Source organism: Hoplias malabaricus, chromosome 9 (assembly GCF_029633855.1).
Source record: "Hoplias malabaricus isolate fHopMal1 chromosome 9, fHopMal1.hap1, whole genome shotgun sequence".
In the NCBI taxonomy this organism is placed as follows: Eukaryota; Metazoa; Chordata; class Actinopteri; order Characiformes; family Erythrinidae; genus Hoplias; species Hoplias malabaricus.
The window spans coordinates 22,865,495-22,882,366 of NC_089808.1; the positions used below are offsets into that span (position 1 = coordinate 22,865,495).

General features: G+C 41.3%; 2 protein-coding genes and 4 non-coding genes across 7 annotated transcripts; 5 read left to right on the forward strand and 1 right to left on the reverse strand.

Annotated features, from left to right (window-relative positions):
• Nucleotides 1-2,974: 2,974 nt before the first annotated feature.
• dcun1d1 (DCN1, defective in cullin neddylation 1, domain containing 1 (S. cerevisiae)) lies at nt 2,975-8,500 on the reverse strand. Of its 2 annotated transcripts, XM_066681091.1 has the most exons (8): nt 8,476-8,500; nt 8,296-8,370; nt 6,656-6,869; nt 5,982-6,150; nt 5,729-5,859; nt 5,561-5,643; nt 4,841-4,937; nt 2,979-3,908 (listed from the first exon to the last, which is right to left on the reverse strand). In XM_066681091.1, the coding sequence occupies exons 2-8, from the start codon at nt 8,296-8,298 to the stop codon at nt 3,832-3,834; spliced, it is 774 nt and encodes a 257-aa protein (XP_066537188.1). In that variant the 5' UTR covers nt 8,299-8,370; nt 8,476-8,500; the 3' UTR covers nt 2,979-3,831. The 2 variants fall into 2 exon arrangements, with proteins under 2 accessions (XP_066537189.1, XP_066537188.1); XM_066681092.1 differs by lacking the exon at nt 8,476-8,500 and having other exon boundaries at nt 2,975-3,908; nt 8,224-8,313.
• A 1,890-nt stretch (nt 8,501-10,390) lies between these two features.
• eif4a2 (eukaryotic translation initiation factor 4A2) lies at nt 10,391-15,783 on the forward strand. The gene is made up of 11 exons (XM_066680848.1): nt 10,391-10,489; nt 11,395-11,452; nt 12,238-12,370; nt 12,551-12,690; nt 13,027-13,195; nt 13,397-13,506; nt 13,816-13,959; nt 14,286-14,423; nt 14,657-14,746; nt 14,918-14,997; nt 15,073-15,783. Exons 1-11 carry the CDS (start codon nt 10,461-10,463, stop codon nt 15,215-15,217), a joined length of 1,236 nt encoding a protein of 411 aa, XP_066536945.1. The 5' UTR covers nt 10,391-10,460; the 3' UTR covers nt 15,218-15,783.
• On the forward strand, nt 13,241-13,315 carry LOC136707940 (small nucleolar RNA SNORD2). The gene has a single exon (XR_010804299.1). It is a non-coding gene; the product is annotated as a small nucleolar RNA SNORD2 (small nucleolar RNA).
• Nucleotides 13,540-13,716, forward strand: LOC136707936 (small nucleolar RNA SNORA81). Its single transcript, XR_010804295.1, has one exon. It is a non-coding gene; the product is annotated as a small nucleolar RNA SNORA81 (small nucleolar RNA).
• On the forward strand, nt 14,026-14,211 carry LOC136707937 (small nucleolar RNA SNORA81). The gene has a single exon (XR_010804296.1). It is a non-coding gene; the product is annotated as a small nucleolar RNA SNORA81 (small nucleolar RNA).
• On the forward strand, nt 14,498-14,568 carry LOC136707942 (small nucleolar RNA SNORD2). The gene has a single exon (XR_010804300.1). It is a non-coding gene; the product is annotated as a small nucleolar RNA SNORD2 (small nucleolar RNA).
• Nucleotides 15,784-16,872: the final 1,089 nt, after the last annotated feature.

Consider the following 16,872-nt stretch of genomic DNA (forward strand, 5'->3'; position numbering starts at 1 on the left):
CCGTCACTGGCGCCACCGCCATGTGCCAGCAGAGGGCTCTAAACTCACAACATTATACAGTACAACCGGTAAGCTATAACATTATGACCACCTCCTTTTTGTTTCTCATTTCTGACCATACAGGAGCACTCTGTAGTTTATAGTTACCAACTGACTGGACTCCCTCTGCTTTGCATACTTTCTTTTTAGTGTAACTGGACGCTGCCCACAGGACACTGTAGGCTGGATATTTTCAGTTGGTGGGCTATTCTCAGACCAGCAACACTGCTGTGTCTGATCCACTCGTACCACCACCAAAGCAGCACTGAAAAGAGCCTGGTAATATGTTTGTTGCCTCAGCTGAGTAGAGGAAGCTCTAACATATTCATATAATCTCAGGATTAGGGCCACATTTTTGTGACATCTGGTGGCTGAGTAGGTGAACTTCAATAACAGAGAGGCATTTCAGTGCACCTTTAAGCTTTATCAATTAAAAAGACACAGAACTTCCTGTTTGATCTAAATGCACTTTTATGGTTATACCTCAAGGTGAATATCTAATTATAGCCATTTTAGTTTTTATTACAACTTTTGATACTATTCTCCATAATAATACTGCAATTGTATTTTGTTGTTAAAAGTATATCCTGATTGTAGTTTTAGAAATTTTATAAAACTATCATGTGCAAATATAAATTTGGCAAGCTTATGTACAGGGTGGGCCATTTATATGGATACACCTTAATAAAATGGTTATTGGTTGGTAATGGGAATGGTAGCCGATACTTCCTGTTTGTGGCACATTAGTATATGGGAAGGGGAAAACTTTCTAAGATGGGTGGTGACCAATGGTGGCCATTTTGAAGTCGGCCATTTTGGATCCAACTTTAGTTTTTTCAATGGGAAGAGGGTCATGTGACACATCAAACTTATTGGGAATTACACAAGAAAAACAATGGTGCTTGGTTTTAATGTAATTTTATTCGTTCATGAGTTATTTCTATAAGTTTCTGACCACTTATAAATTGTGTTCAAAGTGCTGCCCATTGTGTTGGATTGTCAATGCAACCCTCTTCTCCCACTCTTCACACACTGATAGCAACACCGCAGGAGAAATGCTAGCACAGGCTTCCAGTATCCGTAATTTCAGGTGCTGCACATCTCGTATCTTCACAGCATCCCATGCCTTCAGATGACCCCAAAGATAAAAGTCTAAGGGGGTCAGATTGGGAGACCTTGGGGGCCATTCAGCTGGCCCACGACGACCAATCCACTTTCCAGGAAACTGTTCATCTAGGAATGCTCGGACCTGACACCCATAATGTGGTGGTGCACCAGCTTGCTGGAAAAACTCAGGGAGCATGCCAGCTTCAGTGCATAACGAGGAAAACACATCATCATGTAAAAATTTCACATATCCAGTGGCCTTCAGGTTTCCATTGATGAAGACTGGCCCCAGTATATTTGTACCCCATATACCACACCATACCATCATTTTTTGTTCCAACAGTCTTGGAGGGATCTATCCCATGTGGGTTAGTGCCAGACCAATAGCAGTGTTTTTGTTTGTTAACTTCACCATTCACATAAAAGTTTGCCTCATCATTGAACAAAATCTTGTTTTTCTGTTTAAACTGAGGGTCCTGTTCCAATTTTTGTTTGGCCCATTCTGCAAATTCAGTGCACCGATCTGGGTCATCCTCGTTGAGATGCTGCAGCAGCTCAAGTTTGTATGTGTGTCATTTGTGAGTAGCTAATATCCATCGAAGGGATGTTTGACTGATGCCACTTTGACTGATGCGAGTGCTATGCTGTCGACTCTTGCTGAATGAAGCTAGGACAGCCACTGATGTTTCTTCATTAGTGACAGTTTTCATGCGTCCACATTTTGGCAAATCCAACACTGAACCAGTTTCACGAAACTTGGCAAGCAGTTAACTGTAGCATGGGAGATGGGTGGTCTCGTAGGGTGTCTTGCATTGAAATCTGCTGCAATGACCCGGTTACTGTGTTCACCAGACATAAGTACAATTTCTATCTGCTCCTCACCCGTGAACATCTGTGACATGTCAATGGCTGTAAACAAAGAGAAACATGTAAATATCTCATGAATGAATAAATGTATGTTAAAACCAATCACACCATTGTTTTGTCTTGTGAAATTCCCAATATGTTTGATGTGTCACATGACCCTCTTCCCATTGAAAAAAAACAAAAAGTGGATCCAAAATGGCCACCATGGTCACCACCCATCTTGAAAAGTTTCCCCCTCCCATATACTAATGTGCCACAAACAGGAAGTTAATATCACCAACCTTATCCATATAAATGGCCCACCCTGTACAAAAAAAGTACAATCAAGCTAAAGGCGAATTCAGTTTTAGATTATGAAAATGGCCAGTGCACCTATACCTTGTCGAAAATGCCCCTATGTATATGCCTGATGTAATCAGTGAGTTCAACTAATTTAAAGTGCACTAATCAATTCAACAGGCACATCTACCCAGTCAGCAGATGAGACAAATCCCAAATCCCAACACATGCACAACATGAAGCCTGTTTTTTTATCGCCTTGCACTGTGTACCATCGCTGTGTCCGAAACTCTGCCCCAATATTTTGGGGCTCTTCTTTTTAGTAGAAGTCTCTGAAAATGTAATGGACAATATTCAGTGCACTCAAACAATCCCACAATGCACCGCAAAAAGATGCCGTACAACAAACTGTGTACACTAGCTGACATTAATGGATAGTGGATGCGCACAATGCACTGTGCTGTTTGGCAAAAACACACGAGGTACAAATGTACGAAATCGCTCTCTACCCTCTTGAATTCAATTCCCTAGAACAGCGCACAGTATAGTGAGTAATATAGGCAATAGTGAATAGGGAGCCATTTCAGACACAGGGCACCGCAGCGCAGAGAAGGATCCACCACACAAAACATACCTGCTCTGTGGTGGTCCGGACCATTGCAGAACAAGGTGAAAGCAGGCAAACGGAGTATGCAGAGGAAAAGATGGGCTACAGAGAGACATTACAGGCAGTGGAGGTGATAAAATGGACAGAACTATTGAGCTAAGCTAACAGTTTAGCAGCACAATGGCTTAGAAACTAAATGGTAACCACATTGATAATTGGTGTTATGGCGGATTGATGAGTGTGCTGTATTTACTGTGTTTTTAGAATGACAAAAGCAAAACTATTTATAAAAGGATGTAATATAGCAAATATACTGTCATAATGACGATCAAGTTTAATCAAAACCAAACAAGCAGTGTGAAATCATAGCCATTTTCAACAGCAACAGAAAATATACAATAAGTCACAATAAAACTAACAGGATTTGGGTGTTTCTGTACTTCTTGCCTTGTCCCCTAAAAAAAAGTATACAATCAAAGCTCTGTGTCTCAGATGTTTCATAAAAACCAAAAGAAAAATAAACATTCAAAAGCAGGAATGCACACAGGAGTATTAAAATTAATATTTAATATCTGATGGGATTTAGACATTCCCTGACCAAGCCCTAGGAGTGGATTAAGGTGGCATGTCTGAGTGTCTATTGGGATTCAGCTTCTGTCCGACTGATTTTGGAGCATTGATGGGATCCTAGAGCTTGAGCCAGCCTTGGGTCGACACAAGTGGCACACATCCAAAAATGTACAATTTAAAAAGCCCAAACCACCACTAGATGACCAAAGAGGAGACGCGTCTTTGAAATGTCTGTTGTACACAAGCGTCTCGATCCTGAGGGTTGGAAAGGCAAAGTAGATTTCAGTTCAGTTCTCTGTGCTCTGGGAGCCAAAGTAGAGGTCCGGGTGTCCCCTCAGTGGGACCTTAAAGACCTTCGGGGCCTAAACAGCTGTGCTCTTGGTCCCGATGTGCGGCCGAGCAAACTCCACAAAGTCATCAATTAGCACTGGCCATGCTCCTGCAAAACGAGGACATAACAGTTACAGGTAAATAAGGACATGGTACTTTAGATTTCAGGATTAGTTGTGCTTAATGTGGGCAGCATGGTTGTGCAACAGGTAGTGTCACAGTCACACAGCTACGGGGCCCTGGAGGTTGTGGGCTCAAGTCCCGCTCCAGTTGACTGTCTGAAGAGTGTGGTGTGTTCTCCCTGTGTCTGCGTCGGTTTCCTCCGGGTGACTGTCTGTGAGGAGTGTGGTGTGTTCTCCCTTTGTCTGTGTGGGTTTCCTCCGGGTGCTCCGGTTTCCTCCCATGGTCCAAAAAACACACGTTGGTAGGTGGACTGGTGACTCAAAGTGTCCATAGGTGTGAGTGTGTGAGTGAATGTGTGAGCTTGAGTTGCCCTGTGAAGGACTGGTGCCCCCTCCAGGGTGGAATCATTGGTGCCCCCTCCCAGCATGACCCTGAACTGCATAAGTGGCTACAGACTATGAATGAATGTGCTTAATATGACCAGGTACATGTTTAGAAAAAAGAAAATCACTTTTTCACATTAGCACTTTAATATTGGGATCTGGAGTGCCTACCAACCCACAAACAGTGAAGGCATGGTATGAAAAAAGCTGTTTTTTTTTTTTATGCTTGTGGTACTTTTACCAAAGCAGGTCACCAAAATTTAACTAAGACCCAGAACTGTGTTCATTTGTGGACAAATGGGAATAATATGTCTCCCTTAAAGCTTGGCATGAAAGTTTAAAGACTTAACTAAGTCAAGCCTCTGATTAAGAACAGCTTGTGTGAAGGTCCTTAACGAATTATGCTATGCTATGACAACACTAAAACCTGTCTAGTAATGAGAAGTAAATAATGAGAATTCTAACTGTACATTAATGCAGTGATGAAGAGAAGCGCTGGTAAATGCATGAAAGTGTAAAATGTGTGTACACAGACCCTCCTCATCGTAGTTGGACATGTCGTCGGTTATCATTGTGCTGAAGTCTAACAAGAGGTTCCAGGTGTCTTTGGGAATGGATCTCTTATGGTGTTCCTGCAGGAAACAAAACAGGTCAATACCTTTGTTATCGAATATGGAAACACAGCTCGTCAGAGGTACACACAACACTAAAGGCTGATTTATGCTTCTCCGCTGACGCACAGAAGAGCTTATACAGCAGCCTGCAAAAGTGCCCTACGCCATTATGAATGTTTATGCTCTCTGCAATTACACCATCAAAACACTAGGACTGAATCTCAAATATCTTCCTCAGCCCTACGTAGTGCAAAATGTAGTGGTGAAGTAGTATTACTTTTTTCATTCGTGAAGTGCACTATTTAGGGAGTAGGGAGTGTTACATAAACTAAGAACTATTCCACAATATCTGGGACCCTTTCATACACATTCTTTTGCATTTTTACATGCATCTGTTTGTTGGCAAAACATATGCAGTACACCTCCAATGATGCTTCATTATTAGCAGCACAAAAAGAGGCAGTGACTGGCTTCACATTTCTGAGACATTGCGCTGCATCCCCCCCAGGCTGGTGGCAATTTGAGTGATTGAGGGAGAAAAGTGGAGACAGCTAGCTGTCAATTACCAGTTGAGGATTAATGATTGGGAAGAAAAGTGAGATAAAAATATGAAGATTAGTAAGAGAGATAAACAGTCTTACCACTAAAAACTTGTTCCACAGATCTAGGAATTTGAAGCGTCCAGCGAGTACTAAATTCCAGTAAGCGATTGCCATTTCTAAATCTAGAACAAATAAAATACAGAGAATATAAATTTAAGATGTCATATGGTGACCGATCCAATGCAGAGGAAACAAACAGACACTTACCCAGGCCTTTTTGTCCAGGATTCTTTGCAAAGTTGAAGGTAAACTGATAGAAGTCCTTGAATTTCCCCTGGTCTTTTAACTCCTGCTCCATTTTGGGCAGCTGTGCTTTGAGCTTCTCTATGCTGTCGCATCTTCAGACACAAAAAAGTAATATTACAGTCTTCCTAAGACTAGATGAACCTCTATTCAAAAGTCTTTTGAACCCTAGTGCTCTTACAAGGTTTACGTTTGTAGAAAGATTAAGGTACATTACCCTTGTTCAGTCATTCCATCCATGAACTCCTGCTTTGAAAACTCGCATTGTGTGGCTGCACGAAACTTCCAAGCTATCAGTAGTACACTTATACTGGCCGGATCTAGACCCAGGTCATCACAGAACTGCTGAATGCCATCTATGCCAATCTTGTTTTCATCGTGGGGGTCTATTGGAATGAGAAGAAAAAACATTTTTCGTTCCAGATTACAATGTCTTAGGCCAGGACTTTACCAATCATAAATTACCAACCATATACTTCAGCACTATCATGTGTCATACTGTCAAGCAATATGATACTAATCTAAAATGTTTAACTTGCTTTGGTCAAAATACCAAAAGGATCAAATACCACAGCAGCATTTTCCAACGGTTTAAAACAGCCCTGTTCAGAACGGCTGGTTTCAGGCCTGTTCCTTTAAACGATAATGAGCCGCACGCTGTTCATGCAGAAACTCTGGTTTTTAGCTGTTTCTGTTTGTTTCTTTTTCTTCTCCATTCTCATTTTCTCCCCTCTGTGCTTATATTGTCCCTAACCTCGTCTTTAAGTATTAAACACACTAAAGTTATATTAGTATATTTAATGACTAACAACTAATGAAAATCAATAAGCTTTTGTTCCATGTCTGTAGATCAGATAATGAATGAATGAGTATTCCCTCATTTCCACTTACCTCTGTACCGATTGTAGAGCTGTTCTAGTTTTTTCTTGTCAAATGATCCCTTAATATTTTGTATGTAGAGTTCAGGATTCTGGAAGAAGTTGTCTGTGGCCACGTCTAGTTTCCAGTCATTCTGGGACAAACAATTCAGTGCTGTTTTTTCGTTGGACTGGGTGAAAACCATGAACTGACGAACTTTATCCTTCTGTGAGGATTTCAGCTTGTTCTGTTGGGAAAAAGCACAGGCAAATTTAAGTGATTCAGTATCCACTTTGAACAGAGCTCAAATAGGTGAAGGTCTGCTTAAGTATTAATGTGTTTCACTTATGCACAAAACTCTATGAGGAAAAAGGCTCCACTTATTATCTAGTGGCATATAAATAGTAGAAATAACAGTACTTGTGCATGGTTTCAGGCTCCTTTACTCCTGAATGAATCTGACCCAGTCCTGTAACAAACCTATACTGAAACAGCCCACACTCACATGTGGTGTTGAGTTTTAGCTTTGTATTAGAGTAGTTCACTAGAATGAGAAAGATATCCTACATTTGGCTGGATCATTCAAACAGGCAGATTTAGAACCCTAACCCTTAGTACCTTAATAAATAAAACTCTAAACCACCTACAATTAGTAAGCGCAGACCTATGAAAATGAAAATATATTCTGTCACTTTCTCCACCCACACCTCCACCGCTTGCCTGAGTCTCAAAAGCTCTGTTCTGCAAGCTGAGGACTGGTTCCTTAGGTCTGTGATGTCAGAAACCGTAAATATCTGAAACTGTGTTTTTGAGACCATATTTGGAAAATTGCCATTTCAAGGCAGAAATGGTCAGCCATGGTTTTGACTGTTATTTTGTGTGTATAAACCTCACAGGGACATGTTAACAAGATCAAACACATGGGTGTATATGGGACGGTAGGTCTTTAAAGAAAAAAAACAAAGTTTTGGTATCTGGTTGTTATCAGAAAGAAGTGGTACTTTGTGACCTTTTTAGGTAGGCAATATGATTATATAATGTAGTCTGGTGTGCAACGTTATTCATCCAGTTTCTATTCTGCAGAGCATAACTGAGTTACTCCAACCCTCAGCCTGTTCACAGCTACAATATAGAAATAATTGACTTTAATTGGCTGCTGTTCAAATGGCTGCCTTCGCCCTACATAGTGCGCTACATACGTCATAAAAGAGAACGTTCTGTTTCCTAAAGTGCTCCACGACAACAAATTGAAATGAGCCCTTTAAGTGTGAGTGCTTTTACTTCTTTATTTTAGCTTACTAGGACGTTTTGCAGCTAAATGTTAAGACTAAACCCACCTTTGAGGGGTTCATTTCACTTGTCAGTGAGCTTCAGTCTTTATTGAACACCTCTGTAGCTCAGAGAAGGGCAATAAAAGCCACGTTTAAAGCAAATAAACGACTTTTCCCTGCTGTTTGGTTGTAATGAGCCTTAGCCGGTGGCTACTAACGTTAACTCTGAGCCCTACAGCTCAAGTGCACATACAGCCGCTTAAAATACAAATACACCCATTTTCACAGATAAAACCGGTCACAAATCTGTTGAACGAGAGCCGTAATTACCTCTAACTGTGTTTCCCCATCAAGCAGACATTAACAAAACGAATAAAAACCTGTATTTTTGTCCTCATTTACCATGTTTGTGATCTCCAGTCACCCTCTTCCTCTCTCCCTCTCTCTCCGCTCTTCATGTATTTCCGCTACTGCTCACTGAGGCCCCCACAGGCAGAGAGGGGGAAATGAACAGAAATAATATTTATTAACTTCTTAATCTACAGAAACACTTTATAGATCTAGTTTCAGAATGTAGTCCACCTGTTGCTCTACATATTTTGTTAGCCCCATTTCACCCTGTTCTTCAACGCTCAGGACCCCACAGAGTGGGGACAGGGACATGTTGGTATATGTGGATCAGACAACAGCAGTAATGCTGCAAGTTTTAAGTCCCCGTGTCACCGTTGGACTGAGAATAGTCCACCATCCAAAAAAAGATCCAGCCAACAGCATCCTGTGTCTACTGGTGAAGGACTGGAGTATGACCAACACAAAATGTGCAGCACTAGATGACCTACTGTCTACATCTTTAAGGTGGACCAACGAGGCAGGAGTGTCTAACAGAGTGGACAGTGAATGGACACAGTGAATAGACCACAAAACCACTTTGCCAGCACAATTAAAGTGTTAAAGACCCCCCCCCCATCAATTGGTGGGGTCTTTGTGTGTGTGCGGGGGCTAAGTTCTACATCTAGGCCCAGTTTCCCAAAAACATCTTAGTGTTAAGTTTGTCTTAACAGGGAGAGAAAGTGTTCACTGTAATGCTCACTCTAACACTTAGGAATCTTCTTTGTTCTAAGATGCTCTTAGGAAACCCAGCCCTGTTATTTTGAGGAACGCAGATCAGATTGTGTTCTCCCCATGTCTCTTTGGGTTTACTCTGAAAAAATTCCAGAATGAGTGTGTGTGGTACAGTGATAACCAGTGTGTAATACAACCAATAAGAGTCCTTAGGCAAGACTCCTAACACTGCGTTGGTCTACCTGCAATACCAGTAATCTTGTGAGTCGCATTGGATAAGAGTGTGTGAAACTGTCCGTAGGTGTAAGTGATTGGGTTAGTTTGAGTAATTGTCTGAGTGCAATTGTTCACAGGTGTGGCTGGTTGAGTGTGTAATTGCTCATATACGTGTGATTAAGAGATGACCTTGGATGGACCGGCTCCCCAAACAGGGTGTGATTGTATCTTGTGCCCAATGACTCTGGGTAGGATCCAAACTCACGGTGATATTGATTGAGATGGACCACTTTAAAAAGATGAATGAATGAAAGAATTAATTTGTTTTTAGGGGTTTAATCAATTAAAAGAGGTGGACATTAATTTATGGTCTTGGTCATTCCAAGTGATCAGATGTGAAATGCTGTTTTGTAGATTAACTTATTGTCATAGTAGTGGTGATATTAACAAGACGTACTTCACAGAAAATTCTGTGATTATGCTAAATCATATTTGAAATTTGGTTATGATAGGCTTGTGGTTAATTAAAATCCATTCCTGTCAGTTATGTTTAAGACACAGATAGTACCTGAAGATATTGTATTCTTTCAAATTTAGAACTGTTCTAAAATAATCAAAATTACATTTAAAAAGTATAGTAGCTGTGGAAAGTAAATAGTCTCTGTATTCTGGTTGCAGACATTAAAACCTACCATTTACCATTCTAAACTATGAGTTTCTCTACAATTGAACTTTTCTTATCAAACTAATCAATGAGTACTTGTGACTGAATTATTTGTATAACTATAACTTTAATAGTTAGAAAATAATTTGAAAAATTGTTGGGTATCCCCTCAACCCTCTTTGGTACACCTTCGTTTCACCTTGGTGTTTTTTTTCTGGATGTGAGCTAAAAATTGGTAAAAGAACAGAAAGTGGAGGGAATTTTCCACGCATTAGCAACAGCCCATTAGGCCTTAACTGCTGGAGACCCCGTAGCGACCTCAGCACGCCTTCAGCATTGCGGCAATATCCATGCGTCTCATGATATAGTCCTGCGCATAGTCCGTCCCACGTTAAAAGTAAAAGCGCCGTTGCACTTTATCTGAGCACAGGGTGATTAAACACCACTGCTACTGTGAATTAAGAGGGATTTTAAAGCGAAGAACCAACGTGTCTGTCGGGCCGTTTTATAACAGCTCTGATAACGATACGGGAGTTGAAGAAAAGGTGTCCCGGTTAGATAAAAAAATCGCCCGAGCTTCGTGCGCTCCTCCTTTCCGAGTGGATGCCGAAGTCGCGAACGGACCATGTCTAGCGGTTCTGCCGATTACAACAGGTATTTCGCTTTCATTTCGGTTAAATTCGGTTTTTGAAGAGGCTAAATTGTTATATCCTACACAAACTGTGGGTTTCGACGTGTTCAAATTAGAATTTTTGTTATTAAATAGTTAGAAACGGGCCATACCGCGGCCTGCGCCACACCAGTTTGTGCTCAACGGCGACATTACAAAAACGTTTGTAACCGTCGTTTAACGTTTAGTTTTGGCACGTTGTCGTATTTAATTTATATATGTAGTTTTTAAACTACACATTCCAATGTGTTTCATCAGTATTTGTTGTTTATTAGCTCAGTTCTCGTTGACGCCCGCATCTGGTCGCTGCGGCCTAGTTTCCTTAGCTGCTGCTCGTTGGAATTCTCCGTTCCATCTTAAACTGCAGCCGTTAACATACGGCTGTTATGGCGTTTAAGGTGGATCCAAAAGTTAGCGTAAAAAGCGTGCGCTTGCGTCGTGAAGCTACGAGTTAGAAGCTGTTTTAAGACAAAGCGAGGTAGGACTGCTATCCTTTGACAATAAAGACTGTTAGCCTTTGTCATTTAACATATTTAAAATGTGTGTAAGGTGTACCTTTTTTATAGGCCCAAATATGAAAGTTCTCAGAGTTGACCTTAAAATGGCACAAATGATTTGGCTGCGCAAGTGCATGTCTGTAAAGGGTGATTGGAGTGCCAGTAGCGGTGTATATTACGGTAATGCAGTAGTAATGTTATTCAGCATGGAGCGAAGGGCTCACTTTGCTCCCTCCATCCACGTGGCATGTGAGGAACGCATTTCGGTTCCCAACATGTTACACTGCTCTCGGCCTGTTCTCCAACTGAGACATTCTCCGGTGTCTATTATGTAACCTTTAAAGTCTTGGAGGACTTGCAGACCCTTTTCTTAACCTCATTTTGTCTTTTAGCTCCAGAGATCGAGACCATGGAGGGCCAGAAGGGATGGAGCCTGATGGTGTCATCGAGGTGAGCACCTTGTTGTTTATTATGTAGTAAAATTATTTCTGTATAAACCAATCTTAATGTTTGGAAGTTACTAGGAACACGTGCTATTTTATACTATGTATGAAACAAGCCATCAAAAATGAATACTGATGCGACAAATTTTTCTTTCGCATGCAAATTTCCAGTGATGGAATAAAATCATGAGACTAGTGGTGTGCTCAAATCATCTCAATCTTTAATGTAAATACAACAGTATTAAATTAGATGATTTTAAAATGAGAAAGACAGGCTATCCTTACCAGTTGACATCAAATGATTAAGATGAGCACTTCGGGGCTCTCTTGGCTTTGGAGGATTGCGATGATGAAATGGCTTTATACGTTTTGTTGATGGGTCAGTGTAAGTTGGGTCAGGATAGTTGGCCTATTTTTCTCATCTTGACATGGCAAAAAATAATCCCTGTGTTAATTTTACATAGGTTTTGTTTAGACCTGGCTCATGCATGTAACCACACTGCAAGGCCCCTATCTTTTCTGTGATTAAACCCCCAGTTTTGTTAAATGTGAGAGGGTGTCATAACTGTCTTGTTCTTTGTTAGTGCAGTGATTTTACCTATTACAGCCCCAGTGCTGCTAAAACACACAATATTTCCAGGCAGCGTCATCCTTATTCAGAATTTCACATTGAAGTCATCCTTATGTCGAGTATCTTTGAAGTAAAACGTGCTGAAGTATTGACTATATGGTCTCTTTAGCATGATTATATTGGGTACATTATACAAGGATTGTGTGTGTTCTCTCTTGCAGAGCAACTGGAACGAGATCACAGACAACTTCGATGACATGAACCTGAAGGAGACGCTTCTCCGCGGGATTTATGCCTATGGTTTTGAGAAGCCGTCAGCTATTCAGCAGAGAGCAATTATTCCTTGCATAAAAGGTGATTAGAACTAGGTTATCAGTTAAAGAACATATTTTGGTAATACTCTTAAACTGATACGAAATGTATTTGTTCCCCCAACGCACAGTTTTATCTCGTCCTGCGGCCCTAGGATGTTTCCGGCGGGGAGTCTACGTGTTCCTGTGAACGCTTGAGATTTACACTATCTCTGGTTTTCAGGTTACGATGTCATTGCCCAAGCCCAATCAGGCACTGGCAAAACAGCCACGTTTGCCATCTCCATCCTGCAGCAATTGGAGATTGAGCAGAAAGAGACTCAGGCTCTGGTCCTGGCACCAACCCGAGAGCTCGCTCAGCAGGTATGCTGTACCCGAGGTCATGATAAACTTAAGTGTGTCTCAGACCAAGGCGGCATATTTGGGGAGTAGCTGAAGCCAAGGTACTATTTTGCTATTCTTCTTGCTTTGTGACTGGTCAAAGTGTGGACTTTGTGTTTGAATGTGTCCTTATTTGGTGCTTAGCAGCAGACAGCAGCCCAGTCGTGTTAAATGTGTTTTCCTTGTATTTAGGAGTCTTCCTTTATTTTAAAATTAGTTTAAATTGATTGTATTAGGAAATTTAGGCAGTAAAAAGCTGATTATATTTTATTTTGTGTGCACTTAATCAGCGTTTTTGTCCTTCTGTGTGGTTTACAGATTCAGAAGGTCATCTTGGCCCTCGGTGACTACATGGGTGCCTCATGCCACGCCTGCATTGGGGGCACCAATGTTCGCAATGAAATGCAGAAGCTTCAAGCAGAAGCCCCCCACATTGTTGTGGGCACTCCTGGTCGTGTGTTTGACATGCTGAACAGGAGGTTTCTCTGTGAGTGTCTGGGTCTTAACCAGTTCATCTGTGTAATGTTTTCAAGTGTGAAATGATGGTATTCCATCTTTCGGGACTGACAAGTCATGGAGATATCTTTTTCTTTTTTACTGATCACATTCTTGGGGGTGCCATAATCATTCCTACATGTTGGTTTCTTTTTGATAAGTAATCAGTATGTACACTCTCTTTCGTCGTTAGCTCCCAAATGGATCAAGATGTTTGTCTTGGATGAAGCAGATGAAATGCTTAGTCGTGGATTCAAGGATCAGATTTATGAAATTTTCCAGAAATTGAGCACAAACATTCAGGTGAGTGGAGCCTGGTAAAATTTATGCTCCTTGTCTTCCATACTAAAGAACTGTGCTTAAATCGCAGAATCCTGGTTCTCCTGGTTTATGCGATAGTGATAGCAGAGTGCAAACATGGAAGAAGAGCAAAAGCCCTGCACTGGTTATGAAATATGGTTGGACCTCTTTCTTAATGTCCAGTGGCCTGTTTCAAGGTTCAGCGCAACAGTTATTGTAACAGACCCAGTCGCCTGTGTCTAGTGTAGTTTTGGCTTCACATGCTGCTGTGAAGAAACCAATCATAATGTACTATGGTGTGCTGTCCTGCAGGTGGTGCTGCTTTCAGCCACAATGCCTGCTGAGGTGCTGGATGTGACCACAAAGTTTATGCGAGAGCCTGTCCGCATTCTGGTGAAGAAAGAAGAGCTGACTCTAGAGGGCATCAAGCAGTTCTACATTAATGTAGAAAGAGAGGTGAGTGTATTTTATTTTATTTCTAAAGGCCTGTTTAAGCCAGTCATGAGTTTTTCTAGATGGAACCCCTTCTTTTCCAAAGTGCCATGCCAAAATCAGCAGGTCTAAGCTTTCGGGCTCAGTTCTGGTGGTCGTGCTAGTATGGCTTACTACAAAGAAGGGAGAGCAAAGACACAGCATCGCAAATGAGTCTAGGAGGGACCTCTTTCTTAATGTCCTGTGTCCTACGTCTCGAGATTCTGTGCGACAAGCTACAGAAAGGGGACCTTGTCTGCAGCATTGTTAGTTTGATGCATTTTCTGATAGCATAATGGCTCCATCTGCAGGAATGGAAGTTGGACACTCTCTGTGACCTCTACGAAACCCTGACAATCACCCAGGCGGTCATTTTCTTGAACACAAGAAGAAAGGTGGACTGGCTGACCGAGAAGATGCATGCGAGGGACTTCACTGTGTCTGCCCTGGTAAGATGGTTTATGAATGCCTCTAGTTCATCTGTTCGATTGAGTGTTTAGCATCAATCTGCCTGTTGGATTAAATATGAAATGATGGTTTTTCATCTTTCGGGACTGACCCGTAATGGAGACACTTTCTCAGTGCTGATCATACCTCCAACCAACTGGCTGTGCATTAATTATGGGTAGTTGGGTGAGTATTTTTGGTTTATTTCTGAAAAAATGCTCTTGTTTTATTGCAGCATGGAGACATGGACCAGAAAGAGAGAGACATCATCATGAGAGAGTTCAGATCTGGCTCCAGCAGAGTGCTGATTACTACAGATTTGTTGGTGAGTTAAGTGTAGCCTTCTGTATGTGGTAGAAAGCATTCCTTGGGCCTCTGTGTTGTGTATTGGAGAAGCAGAAGTGCCTTTGGTCATCTTTGACCCAATAGATGTTTATTAAAAGCTTGCAGGCCACTGCTTTATGCAGATGAGTGAAGTGATGTTGTGTTTCCTCAGGCTCGTGGAATTGATGTGCAGCAGGTTTCCCTCGTCATCAACTACGACCTTCCGACAAACCGAGAGAACTACATTCATAGGTGAGTCGTCTCCTAGGGTCAGATGTTTCAAGCCGTTTTCAGTGACAAATTGCTAACTCCTTTACTCCCCCACAGGATTGGCCGCGGAGGGCGCTTTGGCAGAAAAGGTGTTGCCATCAACTTCGTTACTGAGGAGGACAAGAGGATTCTTCGAGACATCGAGACGTTTTACAACACGACCGTTGAGGAGATGCCAATGAATGTCGCTGATCTGATTTAAACTCTGGAGATTTTAATGCAGGGATAGCTGTTCAGAATAATCACTTGCATTTTTGCGCTTATTTTATTGGAAGAATTTAAAAACCTGTTCTCCTCAATGCTGGCTGTGGATCAGATTTGCGAATTTGATACGTGACGTGACTTTTTCTGCGTGGACGGTTGTAGACTCCCTACCAGCTCCCCCTGGTAGTGGAGTTTACAGAACATGGGTTCTTTAAATGTATTCTTTATCAGGTATTTTCTTCCTAGTATGTTTAAAATGTATGTGTTAGATGTTCTTCACCGTTTAGTAATCTACTTGTGGACTAAAAGATACAAGTGCTGCATTAAGTCTGCCAATTATGTTATGCTAACATATGTGTGCAGTTTAACTTCCCATGTCAGTAAAACAAAAGGCACTTTTTTTCTTTTTGTTGAATGTATTAATTTAATTGTATATTGTTTTATCAAGTACTTCTTTATGTGAAGTCCTCTTCAAAAGTGGGTCTTAAACTAAATGTTCCATGTAGTGTTTTGCTCATTTTGACAATAAAGAGGATAGTGATATTCAGCCTAGGACTTGGTGTGTCTCTTAAGCCTTTGTGACAATTAGAGATGAGCCTTGGGAAAGGCCACTGAGAAGAAAAACTGTTTCTCTGTGCCTTGGAAACGCAAACCCGAGTCTCTGTGTGCACGTCAGTGAAATATGTACTGCAGATGTTGGGATAGTAACGTTTAATGCTTAAGGAGAGAGGATGTAGCCAGTGGCTGTCACCAGATTTAATTTACAATCTACAACAGGCAGACTCCAACACAACTTTACAGCAACAACTTGAGAAGAGGAAATTCCAAGGGTGATGTGAGATTAGATTGAAGATGGACTAATTAGGCTTCTGTAATCTGCAAGTAAAAACAACTTACGTTGGCTTCTCTAATAAACGTGCTATTAATCTGCAACACCTTTTATGAGCTGGATGTGTGTAATGGGATATGTTTTTCTAGAGGGAGCTGCTTATGGGTTTTTTTTTTTTTTTAAATGGTGGTTCAATCTGTATTCCAAAAGTCAATGCAGTTCTGGGGTCTTGAACACCTATGACCTGCTTTGGTCAAAATACCACAAGGATCAAACACCTTTCCATGTAAATGGCCCTGCTGATCTCTGCAAAAGGTCAGTGTCACAAAGCTCACAGAACCTCGTTTTTACAGTATTAGCTTGTTTCTATTTTCTCCACTGATCAAGACTGCTACAGTTTAATTCCAACTTTGCTCATGTAAACATGGCTCAGACATCTCAACTTTAGATTCCCTGATGCATGAGGGATTGTTACAACTCCAAAGAGCTTGCACTTGATGTACAGTATCTGAATCTTTATTACAGTTTGCCCCAAACTGACTGGGTGGTGGTGTTTCAGTGTGAGAGCTGGTGGGTTCCAGGGCCCAAATTTATGTAAACAGGCATTGAGGAAGTTAATTTTAAACCAGTCCCTTTTTTAACACTAAGGGGTGGCTTCCCAGACAGGGGTTAAGCCTAGTCCTGGACTACTCAGCATTTTGAATTATGATTTTCATTTTAAAACGAGGATACAGACTAGACTGAACTGGCTGATGACTGTGGGGTAGTTTCTCATTCAGAACAGGCCAAGATTAGGCTGTAGTTTTAAACCTGAAGATGAGTGC